The sequence below is a fragment of the Peromyscus maniculatus genome, chromosome 13, assembly GCF_049852395.1.
Source record: "Peromyscus maniculatus bairdii isolate BWxNUB_F1_BW_parent chromosome 13, HU_Pman_BW_mat_3.1, whole genome shotgun sequence".
Classification (NCBI taxonomy): Eukaryota; Metazoa; Chordata; class Mammalia; order Rodentia; family Cricetidae; genus Peromyscus; species Peromyscus maniculatus.
This window is the reverse complement of record NC_134864.1, coordinates 54,944,099-54,970,160: the sequence shown is the minus strand read 5'-3', so window position 1 is coordinate 54,970,160 and position 26,062 is coordinate 54,944,099. Positions and strand designations below refer to the sequence as shown.

Sequence of the window (26,062 nt, the reverse complement as noted above, 5' to 3'; positions counted from 1 at the left end):
ACCCAAGGAACGGGGTCCAGGGCCCAACAGGAGGCAGGAATCTATAACCAGGGCAAGGAACATGCAGAGCGTTTTTCCCCTTCTACCCTTCGCTGGCCTTGTGCATGCTAAGTAAGGCTCTATCCCTGAACTACACTTCCAGCCTGTGAGAAAGTAGAACTTAAAGCTAGAAAACTCAGTGTAGTAATTGGATATTTGACATTTCTGTGCAAGCAGTGCCCAAGGGTCGGGAAATTCTGAATTTTGGAACATGGTCATCTTCTTCTTCACATCCGCTCTTGTGAACACCGTCAGTTGGTACCTTACTCTTCCTTTAAGATAGGGGGAATACAAGACAGCGTGGGAACTAACACCACAGCTTCACAGTGAAAATTAAACACAAGTAAATAACGCATTAATATGCAATAATACAATACATGAAGCACACGTGCAAGCAGAAATACCAGGGAGACCTAGACACCGTGTGTGACAATTGTTCTTGGTTGTCAACTTGACTACATCTAGAATTAACTACAACTCAAGTGGCTGGTTGAATTGTTTGAAACGGGAAGACCCACCCCCAAATCCAGATCATTTGAGGTGGGAAGAGCTACCTCAAATCTGGGCCACACTTTCTGTATAAATGATGTGAAATAAGGAAGGTTTTGCTCTTTGCCTGCTTATCATTGCTCTGATTTCACTGGTTAGAGCCTGCTTCTTTGGGATTCTGACACATACTGAAAATCATTGAGACATCCAGCCTCATGGATTGAACTGACAGATTCTTGGACTTTCCACTGGGACACAGTTATTGTTGAACTAACTGGACCACAGCTTGTAAGCCACTCTAATAAATCACATGTACACATATATGTGTACACACACACACACACACACACACACACACACACACACACACACACGCTATCATTTCTGTTCCTCTAGAGAACCCTGACTAATAAAACATGTGTTTGCAATTCTGCCTGGCATCAGTACATAGAACTTTCCATCTTGCCAGTCCAAACTGTATATCTTTTTACTAAAGATGATATCACATACTCCTGACTAATGAGACAGTTGCTTACCTATTCCTGCCCTATTCGGGTTGTAATGAATCACTTAAATTTAGGAATCATGTTGAATGAGGAATACACCAGACATAGATTTCATTCTCTTTGTGAAAATATAGTTTATTAGTGCCTTCTCATTAAGTCCATTTGTGAAGTTTAGTGGGTAGTCTTTGGAGAGTTTTATAAATCGTGCTTTCTAAAATTAGTCACTTTTCGAAGGCTGCATCAACTGAAGGACTCTGTTCACCCAGTGGCTAAAAGGGTGTCATAATCGTGTCCATCTCGTTGCCATGACACTGTGAGTATCAGTCTCTGGGCCAGCATGGAGCGTGGCACTGACAGGCACCTTTGCAGTGACGACAGTGGGGACTGTCCCAGCAGTGATAACTGTTGTGATTCTATTGACAGTCTACAGAAACAGGCAGGGACAGAAACAGACAGACAGGTAGGTAGGTAGATAGATAGATGGATAGATAGATAGATGGATGGATGGATGGATGGATGGATGGATGGATGGATAGATAGATAGATAGATAGATAGATAGATAGATAGATAGATAGATAGATAGATGGGTAGATGGGTAGATAAGTGGATGGGTGGATGGATGGATGAGTGGGTGGGTGGATGGGTGGATGGATGGATGAGTGGGTGGGTGGGTGGATGGACAGACAGATATGGACTCTGTAAATGTATTTTAAGAAATACTGTTTTTCTACTTTTTTATTCAGGATATTCTTTTTTTCTTTCTTTCAGTTTTTGTTAGTTGATTTTGTTGTTGTTTTTGAGACAGGGTCTCAATATGTAATCCTGGTTGGTCTGGAACTCTCTATGTAGACCAGGTTAGCCTAAAACATGTGACAGTCCTTGTGCCTCTGCCTACTCAATTTTGTAGGATTTTTGTCTTGTTTTACTCTTTTATGACTTTATTGGTGACTGGTATTTTTATTTATTTACTTACTTTAAATCTTTTTTTTTTTCTTTTTTAATTTCCTTGTGGGGAAGCTTGTTGGGGAGCTCGCTCATTCTGACAAGAAAGCTGAAGCCTGCCGACCCAAGTTCAGATCCCTGGAAGCCATATAAAAAATCCCAAATGGTGGCACAGGCCTGTAAACTCAATGTGTGTGTATGTGTGTGTGTGTGTGTGTGTGTGTGTGTGTGTGTGTGAGAGAGAGATAGCCCAGTGAGTAAAGCCAGTCTAGACAAATCAGTAAGCCTTAGGCTCAGCAAGAAACCATATCTCAAAGAATAAAAGTGGTGACAATTGAGGGAAGTCAGCAAACATCAACCTCTGGCCTCCATATACATGGACACCCACATGCACACATGCACAAATCCACATTAGCAGGTACACCATCATACATTATGGTCTTCCTTCTGTGTATTCATTATACATGGTATTGATATATAGCGACATTTTCAGACCGATATGTAATGTACACATAAGCATCCACCCTCATAATTTTGTGTTTTCTCTCCCCAGCATTATTAATTTTTTTTTGGAATATCTTAAAGTAAGCCTAGAAATTCCCATTCCCCTCATAAGTCCTTCAGCATGCATTTTCAACTACAGGATGGTTTTTAATAACCATGCCAATTAAAAATAAGTTCTTAGAATAACCAAATGTGATGTTTAAATCTTCGTGCTGGTCTCAGAAATGTCATTTTGCAATTGATTTATTAGAATCAGAATCTAAAATATCATCTATCATGTTACATTGTGACATATGTCTGTTGTGTCTTATTTATTTAATTTGTAGGGTTTTCTGTCTGACTTGGTTTGTTTTTGATAGAGTGTCTGGTCTGACTATGTAACCCAAGCTGGCCTTAAACTGGAAATCCTCCTGCCTCAGTCTTCCTGTGTGTTGTAAACTTACACCACCAGCTCCTTTGTGTTGCCTTCCGCCCCCAAAACCCCTCCAAGGTCTTGCTATTTCTCCAGGCCATCATCAGTCTTATGACAATCTTCCTGCCTTGGCTACCGAAATGCTGGGGTTACAAGGTATGAGCTATCACCTCGGTAGAGTGGGATGCTGATGCAATGGGTCGAATCCCCACAACACCTTGGCGTCTTTTGTCTCATCTCTTTAGGATAGGAGTAACATGTTACAGACATCGTTCTTCATTTTGTTTCTTCACTTAACAGTGTACCGTGATGATCACCCTGTCATTAAGTAAAGATCTCATTCTAGCCCTGAGCCTTAGTATTCCATTACGTGGGTATTAGAGATTATTTTCAACATTTCTGACCATACTTTTCACGACAGTGCTGTGGAACGTCTGTGATTGCCCACAAATTATTAGATCATATTTCTCCTCCCAAATTATGAAATTTAATAAAAGCAGAATGGAAATGGGAGAAATACACAAACTCAAATAAACACGGTAATTTGAATTCACAATATTTGAGAAAGGAAAAGCGACCACCAAAATATGATAGAGAAACTAAGCTGAAATTATCAATAGCTTACAGTTTTATTGCTAAGTACAAAAAAAAAAAAAAAAAAAAAAAAAAAGGCAGCCCGGGTGTGGAACACACAACTGTAATCCCAGCTCTCAGAGGTGGCAGCAGGGGGATCAGGAATTCATCAACGTTCTTAGCTACATAGCAAGTTCAAGTCCAGTCTTCACTACATGAGACTTTCTCAAAACACCAAATCGATAGATAAATAAGTGAATGAATGAATGAATGAATGAGTGAACGGATGCTACCATTTGTCTTAACCCAGCTTCCCTGGAAGGAAGGCTGACGAAGAAGAGGAGGAGCGGTAAATGCAAGTCCGGGGAAACTGGAGGGGCAGGAAGAGCGCGATGCACAGGAGTGAGCCATTCTGAGCTGGCCTGAGGGCTCTTGCTGCACAGCTGAGTGCCCTGGCCCTGGAGCTGCTGTCTGGGTCCGTTCCTTTAGGCTGGTAGCAGGCACAGGGACTTCTCACGGTCAATCAGCTTCATACTGGCAGCTCTTCTCTGCAAGGGCAGCAGCAACAGTGCGAATGCATGCCTGCAGCGGGCCGGGCAGCCTCTAGGACATGCACCAGGCTGCGGAAGGTCTGGAGCATCAACGGTCATGATGCACAATTATCATCTCAATCCCTGTCCTTATTCAGAAATCTTTGGTAACGAAAATGATCGTTTTAGACACAGGTAGGAAACACTTTAAAAAGTCATCTGATTTTTCCCCTCGACTTTCAGCAAACCATGAATTATCTAATTTTTGAAAATTTTGAGCATTTTACAGTTTCCCTTCAGTAGTTTTCCTCTCTAGTACGTAAAGAGCAATTTAAACCTTAGGAAAGAAGCCATCTATACCACACACACACACGCACACGCGCACACGCACAGGCATATATAAAAAAATTAAAAGAATCAGATATTCTTTTCAAACACATTTATGAGGTAACTCTATAATCCCCTCAGCTAACACAAATGCTGGCCATTTAAAAATTGTTTAAATGTATTTGGCATGGTATATGCCACCTGTAATTCTGGCAACTGGGAGGCTGAGGCTTGTCACAAGTTGGAGGAGGCTGCTGTGAGCGACACAGTGAATTCCAGGCTAGCCAGGACACAGCGTGAAATGCTGTCCAACATACATACACACACCAATCGGAAATCTATGAAACTATCTTAATCCGGGCCTAGATCATAGGGTTTTTGTTTTGTTTCTCAGTAAGGTCTTAATATGTAGTCCAGGCTGGCCTCAGACTCAGGATCCTTCTGCCTCAGGTACCTGAGTGCTGGGACTCCAGGCCTGTGTCACCCATTTAGCTAGGACATAATTTGTCTGTGACAAAATCCACAATCTTCTTTAAGGAAAGAATTAGAGTCCTTCAATTCTTTTAATATCTTAGTTTATTAATTAAGTGTATGTCATGGTGCACACATGGAGTTCCAGAGACAGTTTGCCGGAGTCAGTTCCTTCCTTCCATCTGTGGTCCCACTGAACTCAGGTCAGATGGCGTGGTGCGGACATGTACCCAATGGACCGGCTCACTTCTGAGAAAATGTGTTATAACGAATACGTGAAAATGTATTATGATGGAAAAGTGATCTTTCAGTTAGCTGTATGTCAGTCAAGTGTTAACTGGTTTTGAGGTGTAGCAGTTTTTACGCCTCATCTCTGTTCTGTGTGTGTCCTTGGTCTTTCTTACTTTCTAAACGTCTCAAATTTTAGTAAATCATTGACTAGGCTAGCCTTAACTCTTACCTAGTGATTCATTCTCTCTCTCTCTCTCTCTCTCTCTCTCTCTCTCTCTCTCTCTCTCTCTCTCCTGTCTTTGTCCTGAGACACTCTGTAGCCCAGGCTGGCCCCTAATTCATAGCAATCTTCTTGCTTGTTTCCCAAGTGCTGAAAACACAGGCTTGGACCCCCATACCTTACTTTCTTGCAGAAATTTTGAAATAAAACTTAAAACACATGCTCAAGATTAAATTCCATAACAGCTAATATTTAATGTCTGGGCTGGGCAGTGGTGGCATAAGCCTCTAATTCCAGCACTCAGGAGGTAGAGGCCGGTGGATCTCTGTGAGTTCGAGGCCAGCCTGGTCTAAAAAGCGAGTTCCAGGAAAGGCACAAAGCTGCACAGAAACAAAAAAAACAAAAAAAAATAATGTCTGAAAGTCCAGATGTTCAATAACCATAATACTGTTGTGATAATAGGCAAAGCTCTTTTTTCTCAGAGAAATTTTTGTACATGTGTACATGAGGCCTACATCCTGTGACTGGCATATTACAATGGCAATAATATTATGAGTCTCTCACAGAACAAAAGTTCTGCCCAAGATCACAGACTACAAAGCAGTTTGATTCAGATTCCTGGAAATGTTAAGTCCTAATATGATATTTACATACACTAAACATTAACTATATGTATATTAAAGGGAGGAAGGGATAGTGGAAATGAGAAGGTATATTATGTACACACACACACACACACACACACACACACACACACACACACACACTCCTCCTTCTGTTTCTTCTTTATTTGAAAAACAATCTTTCTACATAGTCCAGGCTAGTCTTGAACTCCCCATCTCCCCAGCTTCAGCCTGCACAGTGCTGAGATTACAAGTGTGCACACCAACTCCTCTCTCCACCGCTGATTCTCATCACTGTGGAGTGTTAGCAACATAGGTGTTTATGACGTAGTGTTCAAAGAAATGAAAGAACGACTTTCTGGTCAGACTATGAGATGTGCTTCAACTCGGAGGCCGAGATGGGGTAGGAATCCTCAGCTCTCTTCCCATCCTACCTTCCTGTGGTTTCTTTGACTCTAAAAGTTGGCTTAGATTGCAAATTTGTTTTAATGTTAGAAAACCAACCTGAGTCTGGGGGCTCACATCTGCAGTCTCAGAACTGGAGAGGCTGAGGCAGAAGGATTGCCTCAAGTTCAAGGGTAGCTGGGCTATTGTGGGAGACATTGCCTCAAAAGGAAAAAAAAAAAAGGTTTGAAAACCAAGAGGCTTTCAGATGAAAGCAAGGATAAAATGCTCCTCGGCTGGCCTCTTTAGTGCCCGGGGAGCCCAATAAACGTGTGTCAATGCAAATTCTTGAAAGCAAGTGTAGCTTGCTTTCAGGACTTGTGGCTGGAGCAGGAGCCGCCAGTGTGCCCAGTGGTATTCTGTCCAGTAAGAGCCTCCTTGTTTTGGGGTGTGCACATATGAACGCCAGCCGCTGCGGTTTCGATGCGTAGTTCCTTGCACTGATAAGCAAAAAACTGCTGAAGTCATGAGGCTGCTCCAGACAGAGCCCTCCTCGTGTGAGTCATACGAAAGCTCCACTCTGCTGACCTCTGGCAAAAAAAGGGAGCGAATGAGGACAGGAGAGGCGGATGGGGAGAGGTTCAAGTGCGGGTTTTCTCCTTGAACCCGGACTATTATGGGTCAGGAGCTGTGTGCAAAGAGGTTACAGCCAGCATGCAATTGCTACCACCGTTCCGAGGGAGGGGAGGCGCACAGCTGTCTGAGACGCCAGCCGGGGAGCGCCGAGGCGGCTGCTGCGTTGGAGGTATTTGTATCTCGGGAGGAGCATCTTTCTTTATTGGTAAACCAAGCAATTCAGACAGACGCTCCCTTTTGTACCAGGGTCTGATTCCTCTGCGGTAGGTCTAAACTCATAAAAAGAAAATTCTATTAAAGTCACAGAGGATTTATGGCCGTAGTTATCAAGTTTTTGGGATGTGCTTGTAAACCAGAAAGGGAGAATAATCTTAGGCTTTGGTCTCTTTGACTTGAAATAGAGAAAGTGGTTCTTCTCCGGACATCCCTGAGCCACTAAATGGCAGGGTTGAACGGTAGAGGGTAAGCTACCCTTACTGGTAGGTCCGCTGTGGACTCTCTGTTTCAGTAATTAGCTCATGATTATTAGCAATGTCTTACTAGATTATTCTAAGGCATCACATTAAGTATGTAGGAAGGTGGGTGGGCATGGGGGAGACTGAGTTAAACAGAGAAACTGGAAAATACCCATCAAGGAGACTGAGTTAAATTGTGCAGGTGAAGGAGAAATTTAGTATTTCAGCGGTTGGTACCATGGTGGTCTCTAAGGTGACTTTCAGGAGAGGTGCCTTTAGGGGATAGAGGAAGCTTAGAAAAAAAAAAAGACATATAAAACAAAGAAAAGGCTTTGCCAGCCACCAAATTTTGACTTTATACACATTTTTCTCCTGTACTTTCTTTTTTCCTCTAGCTAACGGACATAAAAGGAGCATCGTGTTCAACGTCTTCATTTCACCCCAGGGGACACCAGGCTGGCGGTGGCCAGAAGCTGGAGAGTAAAAGGCCACGGAGTAACAGTGATTCTTTTCAGGAAGAGAATCTGAGGCAGGGGTTGCCATGGGTGAGTGAGCCATTGGTGGGCATCAAGAATTTCATGGCCGCTTGTCTAGGGAAGCTGGCCCTCACCTTCCAGGGATGCCTGTGTGGGTTTCTCTCTCTCTCTCTCTCTCTCTCTCTCTCTCTCTCTCTCTCTCTCTCTCTCTCACACACACACACACACACACACACACACACACACACACACACACACACACACACACACAGCTGTCCAATGCCTCTGGGGAAAAGACAAGCCAACATTATTTATAAGTGCCCTTTCTGTCTTCCCACCTCTCACCCCACCCCGTAAGCAGAAGAGGAACCCCCCTTTCGGAGCAGCCTCATCTTACTTGAACTTGGAGAAGCTGGGCGAAGGTTCTTATGCCAAAGTTTACAAGGGGATTAGCAGGTGAGTGACTCGTCACAGACTTTAGATGGGGGTATCTCCTATTGCATTATAAATTCGCATATCACAGACATTCACAGCCTTTGGGACTGTGGCAGGACTTCTGGGTCAACAGGAAGGAGGGGTGGTGATTTTAACAGTCTCAAAAATAAAACAAAAACAAAAACAGCAACAACAATCCCCACCCCAACAACAACACAGCTCTTCTCTAGCTAAAATCAACCACTGAAGAAAGTCGACTTTCTCCACTGTTGACCTAAAGAACGATTACTACGTATGAAGAACCCCAGCTGGTAAAGTGTCTCTAGAGAGTTTTTCTTATCCCTTTTAAAATCTCAAAGTGTGGGATATGTAAAAAAACTATGCCCTGCATTTTTTTGCATCTGTAAAATATACAAAATGGCTGGGAAAAAAGAATATTTATCCAAAACCCAGGTACCAGTTCTAAGATGGAATTCTGGTCTTTCTGGTTGCCTTCTAGTAAGGGTAAGAAAGCTGGAAAACCTTATTTCTTAATTTATGGTATTTCAATAGAGAGAATAATAATTTAATGGTAATCATATTTTAAAAGTATAAGCCAGTACCCTCTTCTGGCTTGCAAGCATACATGGAGGCAGAATGTTGTATACATAATAAATAAATAAATCTTAAAAGTATTAAAAAATAAAAAAATATATAAGCCAGGTAGTGGTAGCACATGCCTTTAATCCCAGCACTCGGGAGGCAGAGGCAGGAGCGTCTCTGTGAGTTTGAGGCCAGCCTGGTCTACAGAGCAAGTTCCAGGAAAGCCAAGGCCACATAGAGAAACCCTGTCTGGAAAACCCAAAAACAAATAAAAAACAAATATTCTAAAACCAAGTATTTTTATTTATCTTAGAATTTGTATACTTGTTACTGTCTTTGTTAAAAGAAGATTGTTAGGGAAATACAATTTTAAATGTATTGTATAGAACCAGGATTTGATTCATGATCATAGATTATCCTAGGAACTAAGAATATAAAATATTTCCTTCAAGGAACTCAGTTTAGAAACAAGATAAAAGTGCATTAGAAATGCTTACTGACCTGAGTTCAAATCCCCACAACCATGTAAAAATTCAGGTGAAGCTATGCATGCCTATAACCCCTGTACTGTGAGGAGAGGAAGGAGTGGAGAAGAGAGGCTTGGTGGAGCTGCTAGCCGCCAGGCTAGCTCCAGGTTCAGTGGGGGACCCTGCCACAGACGAATAATGTATGTATTATATATAAGAAAAGAAAAATATACCACAGAAGGATTATATACATGTATATATATATATATATATATATATATATATATATATATATATATCACATAGGAGGGGAGAAAGGTTATATAATATTATATATAATAAATAACAATAAACACTGGGTGGTGGTTGTGCACACCTTTAATCCCAGCACTCGGGAGGCAGAGGCAGGCAGATCTCTGTGAGTTCGAGGCCAGCCTGGTCTATAGAGCGAGATCCAGGACAGGCACCAAAACTACACGGAAAAACCCTGCCTCGAAAAAAAAAAAATCCCATCTTCAAGTACCATAAAGAGCAGGTGTGGTGGCATATACCCACAGTCCTGTCACTTAGGAGGCTGTGGTAGGTATAGGTATATTGGAAGCCAGCTGGGGCAGAGTGAAATCTTATCTCAAAAAACAAACAAACAAACAAACAAACAAACAAACAAACCAAAAAAAACCTATCTTAGATAGTCTAGCCAATGCAAAAAGACTGAGACAGAAAATCACTTTTGGATTGCAGCACCGTCTTTCTAAAAAGCCCAAGTAATCCACTAGGATTATCAGACCCAGGAACACACAGCAATCATGTGATCAGTTACAAAGTCAATGCACGTTGTGCTTATGTATTAGAAATAACTATCTAGAAAATATAGTAGAGAAAATCATTCTCACAATAGCCACAAAAATATGATTGTCAGTATTAAGATGGGCGGGATTCATAAAGACTTGTTACGGCACATGGAAGACTTAAATCACACAGTTTGTCTGATGAACTATTTTTCCCGTGCTGTGAATATTTATTATGCCCCATGCCGAGTTTTATCTGTTAAGAATACTTTGAGGAAGTAGAGACAAATCCTTCTGCACTTGTGGAGTGTGGAGGAGCATAAGACAATAAATGAACTAATAAAACAGTGAGTCAAAGGGGGCTGAGTGCAATGGGATGGAACGGGAAGATTGGAAGAGAGCCGCCAGGCAATCACAACGTTTGGACAGGGAATCCAAGGGAGGCGACAGTGACCTAGATGCAGGGACACAGAGGACAACTCCAAGCAGGGGCCCTGGGTCAGAATCAACCCCAGCACTGGAGGAGTGGGAAGGCAATGAGGGCTGGGAGGAGCTAGTGGGAGTGTGTGTGTGTGTGTGTGTGTGTGTGTGTGTGTGTGTGATGTGGTGGATTACAAGGTGGTCGCAAATACAGGACAGTTAGAACCCAATACCATGGAGATGTCAGTGGCTCTCTGACTTCAGGTTTTGATGTGTACTAACTAGAGGGGCCCCTTGAAATACTTAAGGAAGTGGTGACTGGATGCCCACCCTGACCCTGGGAACCCAAATCCATGGATACTCAAGTCACTTACAAAAATGGGCACAGTATTTGCATACAACCCAATACAACGGAAATGTTATGCAAATAGCTGGATGCTGTATTGTGTAGGGAGTGTCAAGAAAAGAAGTCAATACACATTCAATACACAATCAATATTCTTCCCAAATATTTCCAATCTGTGACTGATTGAAAACACACACAAATAGACACACACACACACAGAGACACAGAGAGCTGGTTTTACAGTCTAATTAAAATTGTGTAGCACAGCTATAAACGATAGATCAAAGTAAAAATCAAGGTCTTGATAATATAGCCCTGGCTAACCTGGAATTCAGTATGTAGATCAGGCTGGCCTTGAGCTTGTGATCTTCCTATGTCTCAGGGCTGGGATTACAGCATCCATCACCACACCTGGCAGAAAAATGAATTTAAAAAGCTCTGAATATGTACAAATCTAAGTGATTAGTAAAATTTAATAAATAAACATGGTAACCTTTCAAGTCAGCAGGGAACAGAAAAACGCTCCCCCAAACAGCGTTCAGACAGCTAGCCTTCTTGAAAATTGAATGTAGAATAAGAATGCAGTGGAGTGAAGGTTTAAACGAGCAAGAGAACGCTCAGTAACTGGACAACGGTGAACCCGGCGCAGCCTTTAGGCTGGGGAGGTCTGTTGATGCACATACCATTAGGCATAAGGGAATTGGGTGGTCGCGGGTTCCCCGCTGTCTTCCAGAGAGCACCGATTCCAAGACACTTTAATGAACGCTTCCTTGAAGCAGCTATAGCCGAATCAATGCTGGCAACCTCAGACAAAATCAAATTCCTCTCCAATAGATGCCTTCAGCATTTCAAAACTGCCCATGTGTCCCATGATGATCAGAGAACAGTGGAAATTCTGAAAGTGCAAAGCGTGTTTAAACCTATTTCGCCAAAAAGTTTTGGGGTTTTTTTGTTGTTGTTGGGTTTTTTTTTTTTTTTTTTTTGGTTTTTCGAGACAGGGTTTCTCTGCGTAGCTTTGCGCCTTTCCTGGAGCTCACTTGGTAGCCCAGGCTGGCCTCGAACTCACAGCGATCCGCCTGGCTCTGCCTCCCAAGTGCTGGGATTAAAGGCGTGCGCCACCACCGCCCGGCTGTTGTTTTGTTTTTTGATGGGTGGGTGGAATAGAATTTTACAGAGTCACACTCTCAGTAAAATATTCTGGGAATGCCTGGTGTTGGTGGCACACTCCTTTAATCCCAGCACTCAGAAGGCAGAGGCAAGCAGATCTCTGTGAGTTCGAGGCCAGCCTGGTCTACAGAGTGAGTTCCAGGAAAGGCACAAAGCTACACAGAGAAACCCTGTCTCGAAAAACCAAAAAAAAAAAAAAATTTCTGGGAAATACTAAACGTCATAAAAAATATTTTTTTAAGTTCAAAACTTGAAAGACAAAGGAAAGCAAGTGGTAAAAATCTACGTAAAACATTCCCGTAAAAAGGTGAGGGGCCAGTTTTGGGGGCACGCACTGGTAAGATTTGCTGAAAGTGGCTGAGGCAGGAGGATCATGGGTTAAAAAAAGAAAAAGGTGAGGGAAGGACAAACAGAAAAGACTGGGGGACGTGCAGGTCCAAAAGTAAAGAAACTGAAATTAAAGAGCGATGAACACATAGGCCGGACTGCGAACGTAAAATCAAAACTAAGCCCACACTCATGAGGGGTTTGGCAAAGTGGCATGGGCCTCAATGGAAGCGTTTCCAACGGGGAAAACCTGCCAAAACCAGGGCATGAAATTAAGTGGTATTGAGTTATAACCCAAAGAATAAAATATCTATGAATCTGCTGCTACAAATGAACGGCTTGATAAATTAATAAATAAGAGGAAGAGATAAATCTCCCATGCAAAGGAACTCGAGATATCTTACCCGGATCTACTCTCTCAGAAGACGATCTCTGAGTATCCATGCCCAAAGTGCAGCTTACACTTAGTGATGTCAATCCTATAATAGGGGTGGGGGATAGTCACTTTACAATAGACATTCAACCAGTGCCACCTCAGACAGGCAGTCACAGTCAACATCAGAAGTCCCAAGTCATGACAAAAGAACACCCCCGTGATACAATATGGTAAAGATGGTTCTTGATCTTCCCCAAGTTCAGAATCCCAGTTTAATTTCAAGAGAAACGTCAGGGAAAAAACCCTAAAAGAGGAGCACTCTACAAAGTTCTTGAACAGCGCACCTCAAAACCATCCAGGTCACCACACCCAAGGAAAAGGTGGCAAAGTGCTAAGAGGAGCCTGAGACCCAACAACTCACTGTGGTCCTGGATAGCATCTTGGACAATAAGAAAGGCATGAAGTAAAAGCTGAAGGAATCCTAATGTGCTTTAGTAACGATGAATCAATATTGGTTCATTAATTATTATCACTATTTTACACGCATTTAGTGTTTTGTTTAGACAGATTCATATAAAATATTATAACATTATTAAATATCATATTTCATTTCTGGCTGGACTTCATATGTAGCAGAGGATGACCTTGACTCCTTGATCCCCCTCCCTCCATCTCCCAATGGAATTACAGGTGGGGGTCCCCTTTTGAGTCCAGTTTGGTTCATTAGTTGTAACAGCTGTGCCTTGCTAAGGAAGAGTAAACAGTAGAAGAAACTAGCGAAAGGATATGGGAACTTTCTATACTATCTTCTCTGTTTTTCTAGAATTCTAAAATTGTTCTTTTAAAATGAAGTTTAAAGCAAAAAAACACAAAGGAAACCTATGATGATCATTTCTGTAGCTAAATCTTTTCTCATAGCCCCTGTTATTTTCTTCAGGGAAACAGTCTCACACTCACCCAAGCTAGTCTTTGGAACTCACCACATAGCCCAGTCTGACCTTGTGGCAACCTTCCTCCTACCTCAGCCTCTCAAGGGCTACGGTTACAACAGGAGCCACCATGCCCTCACAGAATTCTTAAAATAACCCCAAACTGCAATCTATAAGAATTTGGAATTGGCAGAATACATTGTGGTATGTTTGTATGATAATATATTGTAATGTTATTAAATATCATATTGTGTAAGAGTGAATGGTAAAACCAGGCATGCTGGCTTATGCCTGTAATCCCAGTACTTGAAAAGTTGAGGCAAGAGGATTGGTATGAGTTCAAGGCCAACTTGTCTATTAAAAATATCATGAGGCCGGGCGGTGGTGGCGCACGCCTTTAATCCCAGCACTTGGGAGGCAGAGGCAGGCTGATCTCTGTGAGTTCGAGGCCAGCCTGGGCTACCAAGTGAGTTCCAGGAAAGGCGCAAAGCTACACAGAGAAACCCTGTCTCCGGAAAAAAAAAAAAAAAATCATGAATGATAAGAGAAAATGTGAAATGGAGAGAGAACAGATTATTGACAGTGGATCTCACTGTCTTAGAAACAACATGATCTTAAAAGATCTTTTTGGATCTCTACACTTACCTAATATCACAACAAAATTATAAATAAATGGTGAGGAGGAGGAGGGAAGGAGAGAGGAAATGGTGAGACTCAGGTAAATCAGATAATACTTTGGAGAATACTACAAGACATGGACTGTTAACAGGCTCATCCAGGAGAATTGAAAAGTTGGAGGCCAGCCTGAGCTACATTTCAAGACCCACATCTCCCTACCCTCCACTATATAAAAACAAATAAACAAATAACAAAAAGAAAGAGAATTTGGCTGTTACCTGAAATGAAATATGCAGATATAGTAGATTTTGGAAAGTAAGTGACATGTTGACTTTCACTTGAAAATGTCCCCAGGTACTCTACAGAGATTGGACAAAAAAAAGGGCACAAATGTTCACACAAGGAGACTGTTATGAAGCCACAGCCAAAGTCAGGTGGCACACGAGGTTGGCTTAAGAGCACCAAAGGGACCAGCAAACATCAGGAGGGAGGTGGTCTCCAGGTGCCTCTCTGCTTTCTCTGAATGTTCTAGAAAGAAAATATACCCATGCGTAAAGAGAAGGCTGCTTGGAAATAGATCTGCCACATGTTTGCTATGTAATGAGCTTGGTGTCTTGAGACAGTGGTAGGTTTATGTATGAGGGCGTGCTGTGAAGGGACGCTTTTGTTCTCACAGCTTCATGGGAGCTGTTGCCTGGAACCATCTCAGTGAGTGTGTGTGTGTCTGCCCTGCCCCTTTCTAGGATAAACGGACAACTAGTAGCCCTAAAGGTCATCAGCATGAACGAGGAGGAGGGTGTCCCTTTCACAGCCATCCGGGAAGGTAAGAACAGAGACCCCAGAGATTGTTTTGATTGCTGGACACGGTAAAAACATTGCAAAGGATTCAGTCGACCCACTCACTGTGTGGTCTCTGGTATTTCTAGAAGTGATATTATAATTTCAAATTTTGATTTTGTTGCCAATTTCCCAAGATTATTTACACTATTATTTTAGCATTTGTTCTTAAAGACAAAGTTCAAAACTGCTGTCCATATTATGATCTCTATGAGTGTTTACTAAATGTTTTCTGTATGCTTGGATTCATGCTAAAACCATGTCTATACAACCCACAGAGATTCATTCAAAAGAGAAAGAGAAAGTGTAACATCATAGTAATTCTTGGTGGGGGATTCGCCTGATCATAGCATGTTTTCTTGTTTTGTTTTTGTTTTTCCTGCAGTATTTAAGGATTGAACCAAGGGTCCAACACACACACACACACACACACACACACACACACACACACACACACTTTTTTTTTTTTTTTGGAGACAGGGTCTCACTAAGTTTCCCAGGCAGGTCTTGAACTTGGGATCCTCCAGGATCGAAGGCATGTTCTTTCAGCAATCTCTCTCTCTCCCCCTGGAGCCATCTCATTTGTTTGTTTGTTTGTTTGTTTTAAATGAGACAAGGTCTCACTAATTTGCCTAAGCCAGCCTCAGACTTACCATGGAGCCACTCTGGCCTCTAACCTGCAATGCTCCTGCCTCAGCCTCCCAAGAGCTGGCATCACAGGCGTGCCTTGGCAGACCTAGCTTCCTGTGTCTTCTCTGCTCCCTCGGCAGCACAGGAAGGAGGTGAACAGGTCTGAGTTTTCGTCATCTGGCTGTAGGTCCTAATGGCATGATTCCAGGTCCACCGCTCCCCTAGACTGGGTTTACAGTCAAATTGGCTGGTAACAGGCGTGTTTCAGGGAGCTGTTACAAAGATCCAATGAGAACACATGACGCTTATCATAGTCTCTTCTCAGGTTCAATGAATACTCGCCGCTATTATTTTATTCTTGAATTTTATTTTATTTTTATTACTTTTTTTTTACTGATCAATGAGATTTAATACTAATATCACATTGTTTAATATTAATAATTTATAAACTTAAAACTAACATAATCAAATAAAATAAAAGAATACAATTTATCATAGAGTTCAGACTGGCCCCAAACTCATTGTGTAACCAAGACTGGCCTCGAACTCTTGAACCTCCTGCCCATCTCTCCCGAGGGCTACGATTACAGCTGTACCACCACACTCTGTTTTATATTTCCTGCTGGGAATCAAATCTTGGGCCTCAAGCGTGCTAGGATATTAGTTACTTTTCTGTGGTGGTGGTAAATACCTTGACCAAAGGCAACTTAAAGAAGAGTTTATCTAGCATACATTTCCAAAGAGATAAGAGTCCGTCGGCGGGGGAGGGGATGTTGGGTAAGGCAGAGCAGCAAACAGCTATGTGTTCCATGGTAGCAGGAATGGGAAGCTAAGAGATGGCTCCTCAAACGCGCGCGCACGCACACACACACACACACACACCCCAGAAAGAGCAAACCAGAAGTGGGCGATGCTGTGAGTTCTCAAACCCAAGCCTTCAGTGATGGGCTTCCTCCAGCAAAACTGCACTGTCCCTAAATGATACCACCAACTAGGAACCAAATACTCAAGCCTATGGGGTACATCTCTCATTCAAACCACTACAGTAGGCAAGCGTTCTTTTTCTTTCTTTCTTTCTTTTTTTTTTTTTTTTTTTTTTTTTTTGGTTTTTTTTTGAGACAGGGTTTCTCTGCGTAGCTTTGCGCCTTTCCTGTAACTCCCTTGGTAGTCCAGGCTGGCCCCAAACTCACAATGATCCACCTGGCTTTGCCTCCGGAGTGCTGGGATTAAAGGTGTGCACCACCACCGCCCGGCTTAGGCAAGCATCCTTATCAACTGAGCTGTATCCCCACCACAACGTGCATGGGCCATTTGAATGATGGGATCACTGTTGTTCTCCGGGGAAAAAAAACCCAGAGAAATGGCCCCTCCTCAGCCTTCCGTTCTCTCTTAGCTTTGTGTCTTCTTCCCTTCTTTACTGAGTACACTGGATGCAAAGGACAGAGCCGAGTGAGCAGCGAGCGGAGAACGGCCCACCCTTCCTTCTGTGTTTTCAGTCTTAGCAGAGCAGACAGTTCAAGTATTAAGTGTATAGCGGCTGTCGTAAGCTCTCTTACGACAAGGATGAATCAGTCTCAGTGTGGCTAATGGAGGCAGATTTTGAACTGAACTTAGAAGCATAGGTTATGCAAACAGGCATTTAAAAAAACAATTCAGAAAATGAGGGTATAACTCAATTTGATGCCATTTTCAAAAGCCTCTGCTGCCCCTGGGAAACATTTTAAACTTAAGTAGAAAGGCCAAGAGGCTATCAGTTTAAGTGGGGACTCATCTTGATAGGATCAGGTGCAATTTGGGGGAACACATGGTTTAAGTGTTTAACATAATGGACGCTGCACTGACTGGGGTACTTTTGAGTGGCCCAAAGGAGAGAACGATCCCATTTGGGGACAGCCGTGAGGATAGGTGAAAGAGTATTTCTGACATAGTGGAAACCTCCAGGCCACTGGACTGGAGGAGGCTTTCTTCATCAAGGCTCTCTTTCTCTGGACATTGCCTTTTGTGAGCTCGAGTTCACTGATCGCTCACAATAGGCTTTGTTCCTATTTCCCCCATAGCTAAGTTCCCCAAGTCCACATCTGGCAGTCACAGTGAAACCTTTTTTGCAGCAGCAGGTTCTGCTAACAGATGTTCTCAGCCTGACTCAACACCCCCCCTCTGCCCCCCCCCCCCCCCCCCCCCCCCCGTGTGTATTGTTCTGTACGCACAACCATTCCTGCATTGCAGTTGCCGCCTGCTGCCTCCCACACAGGTATTCACAATTACGGTTGGGGTTCCACTGTGGACTTCTTGGTTTGTTTTATGGGCTGCCCCTTACTGAAAGCTTTGCTTGTATGGTATGAAAAAGCACGAAAGGATTTTGACGCATCGGAGGTGGTTTGACTTCCAGTTTCCAACAATGGCTGCTTCTCTTTCCTCCGGTGTGAAAGCCTGCAGCCTGGAGAGCAGGGCCCCTCTTAAGAACTTTGACACTGACTCATTTCTCCGTGGTTAAGATCTCGATGGATGTGAGACCAGAGAGAGGAGGTTAAATGGGGAGGGCTGGGAAGCAAGCTGAGAGCCAGCTGGAGGTCATTAGCTGAAGTCCAGGGTCATTAGCTAAAAAGGCAACCAGAAGCCATGCGCAGAAAAACTCAGTCAGTCCGCCTTCTTTCTGAACACTCGAAGCAGGAATTCTCTTCCTGAGCAGTCTGCTTGCTCTGAAGGTGTCGGCAGCCTGGGATGATCGAGCAGAATTTTGCGACATGGACAGTAGTCTCTAGATAGGTAGAATGCATGTTTCTGTTCATGTGATCTTCATATACAGTATCATGAAATTAACAAAAGTCTGAAACAATACTGAGGGAAAATCTTAATAAGCTTTCATGCTTCCTTCAGTCCTCATAACACCTTCAGAGATCATATGGCCAACAGTCAATCAAATTCAGTTCAGACAAACACTCGTAACTTCATGGGTACTCATGCGACAGTACGTACTGGGTACCTGAGAAGGCCAGGCGCTCTGCTGACTACTGGATACAGAACAACACACACACACACACACACACACACACACACACACACACACACACACACAAGTCCCTACTACCCTGGTTTTTCTCTCCCTGTGGTATTGAGGGTCAAAGCCAAGGCCTCACCCATGCTTAGACAAGTGCTCCACCGCTGAGCTATTAGCCCAGCCCTCTTTTTCATTTTGAGACAGTGTCTCACTGAGTTGTAGCCCAGGCTGGCCTTGAACTTACCTTGTAGCCCAGGCTGGCCTTGATCTCCTGAGGTAGGTGGAAATCCAGTCCCATGACATACTATCTTCATCCTTTTGCTAATTAAAAGATGGAAGAGCTGGATATCTCCGCACTCGGGGCAGAGGCAGGAAGGTCACTGTAAGTTCAAGGCCAGCGTAGTCTACATAGCCAGTTCTGGGCAAACCAGGGCTACATCATGAATCCCTGTCTCAAACAAAACAAGGTGGAAGGAAAAAAGATAAAAGGTAAAAGATTGGAGGCTCTTGTAGCAAATTAGAGTTTTTTTATTATTGTCCCAGAATCACAATTCGAATGTTTACTTTTTTTTTTTTTTTTTTTTTTTTTGGTTTTTCGAGACAGGGTTTCTCTGTATAGCTTTGCGCCTTTCCTGGAACTTACTTGGTAGCCCAGGCTGGCCTTGTACTCCCAGAGATCCACCTGGCTCTGCCTCCCGAGTGCTGGGATTAAAGGCGTGCGCCGCCGCCGCCGCCGCCGCCGCCGCCGCCGCCGCCGCCGCCGCCGCCACCACCACCCGGCTCGAATGTTTACTTTTATAACTGGGAGAAAATACTTGGAGTGGGTTGGTTTTTATATGAATGTAACTTAGATTTATTGATTTCTATATCTGCACCCTAAGAATGAATCTTATTTTAAACACCTTTCTTAAAATAGCCAGCTATGGTTTGAACCTTCTGCCTGTCTACAATAGTTTTTTTTTTAATCTCTTATTAATTAAATTGTTAAAATTTATTTTCTATCCTGACAGAAATTTCCCCTCTCTACTCTCCTCCTGTTCCCTCTCCTGCCTCCCGTCTGGCCCCACCGCCATCCTCTCCTCCTCTGTTTCTCTTCAGAAAGGGACAGGCCTCCCTTGGGTGTCAACAAAGCGTGGCATATCAAGTTGAGGTAGGACTAAGCTCCTCCCCTGGTATTAAGGCTGGGCAAGGCGACCCAATATGAGGAACAGGGCCCCCAAGGCCAGCTCAAGCATTAGAGACAGCCTCTGACCCCACTGCTAGGGGTTCCACAAATAGACCAAGCTACACAACTGTCTCATATGTGCAGAGGGCCTAGATCAGTCTCAGGCAGGCTCCCTGGTTGTTGGTCTAGAGTCTGTGAGCTCCTATGAGCCCAGGTTAGTTGTTTCTGTGGGTTCCCTTGTGATGACCTTCACACACACACACACACACACACACACACACACACACACACACACACCCTGGCTAGTACAATCCTTCCTCCCTCTCCTTCGGAGCTCAGCCCTCTGCTTGGCTGTGGATCTCTGCATCTGCCTCCATCAGTGACTGGATGAATGCTCTCTGATGACAATGAGGGTAGTCACCAATCTGATTACAGTAGACGGCCAGTTCAGGCACACCTCTCCACAATTGCTAGGAGTCTTAGCTGGGGTCAGCTTTCTGGAGTGTCCCTGGCACTAGATGTCTCCTTGACCCCGAAATGCCCCTCCCCATAAAAATATGCAACGCTTCACAAATTTGCGTGTCCTCCTTGCTCAGGGGCCATGCTAATCTTCTCTGTATGATTCCAGTTTTAGTGTATGTGCTGCCCAAGCGAGCACTAGAGGGTTTTTCTTAAGGAAGAAGTCATATATACACTCTTTTCTGAGAAGCAGGAAGGTGACAGGCCTCCCTCTCCCATAGTCTCTGTCAGCCTCTTATACTAACACCCGGGAGGAAGCACAATATGGTATTTTTGTTTGTTGTTGTAGAAATGAAGGCGTCTGAGCCGCAGAGAGACTGGATAACTTGTCTGGGGTCACAGGGGTCTTCGGTATTAGAACTAATGTCTGTTACATTTAAATTCTCTCTACTACATACAACTGCAAATGCTTGCTTGATTGAAGCATCTCCCTCAGCAAGAGTGAAAGTGGACAACAGAATTCTGCTCTGTGGTGCTCTCTGGGTAAAAATCAAGGCAAACTCAGAAGTAAGACTCCAGGAAATAATCCGATAGTGTGAGGTCAGCAGTTCTCCGTTCATCCTACAGAACCTGCAACAGCAGCGTTTACATTAGAAACAGTTGCAGCTGAAAACCCTTCGAGATCATTGTAGAGTAATTACTTCTAATCTATTTGTGAGAAAATTTGCCGAAAAGAGGTTCAGGAGCCTTGCTAGGGGTCATCCGATAAGATCAGCAGAGTCTGGCCAGAATCTTGAGTCAGCTATTGCCACAGATGGATGAGGGCACGCCTGCCTGGCCGACAGGAATTCTGTCTGAGTACAACCTGATCACATCAAGGACAAAACATATTTGTTGCATAGGTACAGCCTTATGAGAAATAATCCCTGGGTAATGGCATATGAGAGGGATATTTCTAAAAATGTATGATTATTATTATTAGTGTGTGTGTGTGTGTGTGTGTGTGTGTGTGTGTTCATGCATACACACTCAAAGCTGTACCACGATGCCTATATGGAGGTCAGAAGACAACTTTGTACCATCATTTTTCTTTACACGGGTTCCAGGGATTAAACTTGGATAGCCAGGCTTTTGTGGCAAGCACCTTTATCCACTGAGCCATCTCATTGGTCTTAAAAGAGCTGTAATTAGCATGTATTAACTATACACAAGAATGGGTTGCATTGTGACGTTTTCATACATGATATATTTCAATTGTATTCATCCCATTAGTATTTCTTGCACCCTCCCACATACTCCCAGCTCCCCCATCCTCCACCCCCCCCCCACCATGCTCTCTACTTTCATTTTATTTTGTATGGCGTCAACTAATGGGTTTAATTAGGGTTACTTACAGGAATACGAGCAAATTACTAGTAGTCATACCAGGAAAGAGATACCTCTGTCCCTTAGCAACTATTAATTACCTATAGATCCTCTGGGCGGTAGGTAGGGGGACTTGTAAGCTCCTCTCCCCCATAATGGAATGTTGATAGATCCAATCTCTTGCAGGCTGTCACACAGGCCAAGAGTTCAGGGGCAATGGCCATGTCATGCCCTGAAGACAGTATTCCACAACACTCTACTGCTTCTTCTTCCAGCTTTTACAATATTTCCGTTCTCTTTTTCTTTCAGTTCTTTGAGCCTTGGAGGGGGTGATATAGATGTCTTATTTAGGGATGAGCATCCAATAGGCATTTATTCTTAGTACTTTGACCAGTTATGAGTCTCTTCAGTAACTCTTGCCCACCACACACACACACACACACACACACACACACACACACACACACACACACACAGCCTCTCTGCTCAAAGCTGACAGCATCATTAGTCTATGGATATACACAGAAACATTCAAAGGCACTATAATAGGCATGTCATGGTCACTTAGCAAAAAAAGCTTTCCCACTAGGGCCTAAGACCTGAATCCCAGACTTCTGATGGGGTTTATAGCACCAGATATGAATTCCTTTCTGTGGAGCAGGCCTCAAAAGCCAAGCATGAAGTGACTGGTTACCCCCTCAGAAAGGTATGGCACTACTGCACATGAGGACACAGTGTGTTGGGGTTCTAATTTCCAAACAAATGAGAACTGCTTATCTAACGGTCGCCTTAACGCTTACCAAACATTTCTCTAGATTATACTGCTTCTTGGGATGCAGAACTTGAGTCCTTATCTCGGTTTGTGCCAGAGAAGATGTACCATCAGGGATTGCAAATCCTTTATTGTTCAGTGTCTGTTAGAGTTGGGGTGGGCTCTGTTATTGACTTCTGCATAGACTCATTAGAAGTGGCCGAGTCTTTATTGATTCTCAAACATTTATTGAGCACCACGTGCCAGGCCCATGTTCGTGCTGGAAATGCAAAAGTCACGGTTGGGGTCAGTCTATGTCCTCAAATAGCCTATAGGGTTGAGAGAACCAGGATATACAGATATATGCTGCTGGTTTGTTTTTGGTCTTTTGGGGGCCCACCACCCAGCTCCCAAATAAATCACACTCGGAAGCTTATTCTTAATTATGAATGCCCAGTCTTAGCTTGGCTTAGTTTCTAGCCAGCTTTCCTTAAATTAACCCATCTATCTTTTGCCTCTGGGCTTTTCCTTTTCAATTCCTGTATACCGTTCTTTGTTTCTTACTCCGTGGCTTGCTGTGTAGCTGGTGGCTGGCCCCTGGAGTCCCCCTCCTTCTCTGGCTCCTAGATTTTAGCTCTCTTCTCCCAGTTTTCTCCTTCTATATATTCTCTCTGCCTGCCAGCCCTGCCTATCTTTTCTCCTGCCTCCCTATTGGACAGTTCTTTATTAGATCATCAGGTGTTTCACACAGGCACAGTAACCCAGCTTCACAGAGTTAAACAAATGCAACATAAACAAAAATAACACACCTTAAAATATTCTACTACAGACATACTCTAGGACGTTGGGAGACAGGCTTGTTCTACCTGTGACTATTATCTTTCGCATCTTTTCCTAAACTACATAGAATAATGTAGAATAATATCAAAATATCATGAACCACTGTGCTGGCAAAACATCAATTTTCCTAAAAACAAACAAGTAAAACAAACAAACAAACAAAAAAACCACTCAACTGCAGACCACAATGAAATAAAGAAAACCAATAAAGTATCTGGATGCCATTGTGAGATGGATATATTTTCCCTGAGTTAGTAAGTATCTCACATTATAGTGTATCTAAATGATTAGCTCTCTTTTATGCTGAATAAAGATCAGCATTGACCGTTTTTCTTTGCATTAGTTGTTTTGTTCATGTTTCTTATTTGATTCCCTGGTGTTTTTATAATCAAATCAAGTTACGGTCTATGAAATTCTTACAGCAATGCCTGGTATATCTTAAATAATCTAGGAGTGTTAGCTGTCATCATCACCATTACTAGTCTAGAGTTTGGATTTTATCTCTGTGTCTTTTCCTTGAAGAAAAACAGAAGTATTTGATTACATGAGACTGTTTTGTTTTGAGACAGGGTCTCATGTAGCCAAGACTGGCCTTGACCTTACTGTGTAGCTGAGGATGACTTTGAACTCCTGATCTTCCTACCTGGAACCATCTTCTAAGTGCTGGGATTACAAGCAAGAGTCACCACCTCCCTCTTACTTGAAAGCTGTGAAATTCCCAGAATCAGCATCTGGATTTCAATATCTTTCCCTCTTTCTCAGTTGACTTTTGTATGCTTAAGTCTTCAGACCAGAACCCACATCCTACTTAAGGACTACAGAGTCCTCAAAAGAGAAGAAAGAAAGGCTTTTCTCTCTAAGTTTCCTTCCCATACTTCCCTGGAGGCCAGGCATGTTTGACCCTCTGGTGCAGAGACCCAGTCACATGCCAGCAATTCCATGAGCTGAGGAATTAAACCATCTCCTGCTTTTCATGCAAATCCCCTATTAGTTACTAGTAAAATTCCACTCCCATATGGCTTTCTCAGTATCCTGGGGCATTGGAAAAACAGGAGTAAAGGGGACCAGGAGATAGAACGTTTTTTATCTAGGTGAGGAAGGTGCCTAAAAGGAGCAAGACACCGAAGCATCTTCAACAGAAACGCTGCCATCCAACTCTACACATATGAATGGTACTATGGAAGTTGTGATGACAAATTCAACAGGAAGGAGCATTTAGACATTGCTGTAATGAGCACCAAGGATTCAATAAGCAGAAAAGGCAAGAGTGGCTGATCTTCATGAAGCTTATGTTCATAAGGGGAGACTGACAAGCACGTGTGTGTGTGTGTGTGTGTGTGTGTGTGTGTGTGTGTGTGTGTATAAGTGTGTGTGTGTACATATACACACACATATATGTATCAGACATATGTATATCTAATGACAGGCAGTGGTGAGCGCTATGGAGGAGAATATAACAGGGATGAGGAACAGAGGCTCACTGGGGTGAGATGAGGTGAAAGGCTATGATCTCATCTGCAATGGACAGGGAAGCCCATACTTTATATATACTGTTGAGCGGAGTCCGAGGGAGGGAGGGAGGAAGCACGCAAAGAGGGGAGAAAAGAGAATTGTGGGTGGAGACAAGGATCGTCATAAGAGCAGGGGTGGGGTGGGCAGTGTTGGAAAATGCAAGCGTCCATCAAGAGACCATTGTGACCAGAGCCAGGGAGTGAGAGTTGTAGGAGGCAGGAGCTAATGAAGGGATGGACTGGGGGGTCGGAGGGAGGGGAGACCGGGCAGGCCATTGCAAGTCCTTTGGCTTCTGTTGAGTGAGCTGGGAGGTCACTAGAGGGGTTGAGAATCAGAAAGGATTTACTTTGATTTTTCCTGGAGAGAATCACAGTTTCAGACTGTTCCAGAAGGACCAGTCCGCAGGACAGACAGACGGGGAGGTGGTGACTCAGAGGCCTTTCAGCCAAGGTATCAGCATGGCCCAGCCCAGGAGGGCAGTCAACAATATGGAAGGAAGTGAGGGACCTGACATATTTTACAGAATTGATGGCAGATTTCAGACGGGTTGGTGCAGGGCATGAAGACACAAGTTGAGAGGAACTGATGTTTGCAAGAGTGTTAAAATTATGTGAGAGGACGGACGGATGACTTTACCTTCTGCAAAGGTATTGTGAACTGGAGATAAGGTGGATAGAACAAATGAGTCCACAGCAGAGAAATGACAGAGGGACACTTTCCCCACTCCTGAAAAACCGAGATTATTGAGAAAACGACAGAAGTAAAGCAGAAAGCCTCATCCAAGGACGTATTTTTTTGAGAGTCTTAGCAAATGATCGTTTTGAAGCCATTGTGATTAATAAACCATGCCACCATGATTTTTAAAGCCAGCCTGAGGAATTTTAGTGATATAATTATGTAAGGGCAAAATTACATCGAAAATGAAATTAAAAAATGTGTGTGTTAGCAGGTATCTGCAGTCTGAAAACTTGAGAGACTGAGGCAGGGGAATCATTACAAGTCTGAGGCCAGCCTGGCCTACACATTGAGTTCCAGGACAGGCAGGATTATGAGACCTGGTCTCAAAATAAATACATAAACAGTAACTTAATTAATTAAAATATTTTAATTTTCTTAGTAATGTGTCTATATCCTTTGGTAGAAAGAATTTAACTTTGTGTGTAGTGTTAAGGTTAGGATCCAAGGCCTTGCACATACTAGGTTTGGCTGGCACTCAGCTACACTTCCATCC

The 26,062-nt window shown here is 43.3% G+C and overlaps 1 protein-coding gene and 1 non-coding gene across 8 annotated transcripts in view; one reads left to right on the top strand and one right to left on the bottom strand.

Annotated features, from left to right (window-relative positions):
- The first annotated feature begins 6,844 nt into the window (after nucleotides 1-6,844).
- The window catches only part of Cdk15 (cyclin dependent kinase 15), a 101,656-nt gene continuing 82,438 nt past the window's right edge, over nucleotides 6,845-26,062 (top strand). For all 7 annotated transcript variants that reach the window (XR_006063111.2, XR_013044151.1, XR_006063112.2 and 4 more), the window contains exons 1-4: nucleotides 6,845-7,057; nucleotides 7,739-7,888; nucleotides 8,181-8,275; nucleotides 15,018-15,097. Coding sequence is in view for 4 of the 7 variants with exons in the window: in XM_006975033.4 (XP_006975095.1) it covers nucleotides 6,929-7,057; nucleotides 7,739-7,888; nucleotides 8,181-8,275; nucleotides 15,018-15,097 (454 nt within the window). In the remaining 3 variants the exon portion in view is untranslated. The remainder of the gene's footprint in view (nucleotides 7,058-7,738; nucleotides 7,889-8,180; nucleotides 8,276-15,017; nucleotides 15,098-26,062) is intronic.
- LOC121822181 (U6 spliceosomal RNA) lies at nucleotides 20,456-20,562 on the bottom strand. Its single transcript, XR_006063195.1, has one exon. It is a non-coding gene; the product is annotated as a U6 spliceosomal RNA (small nuclear RNA).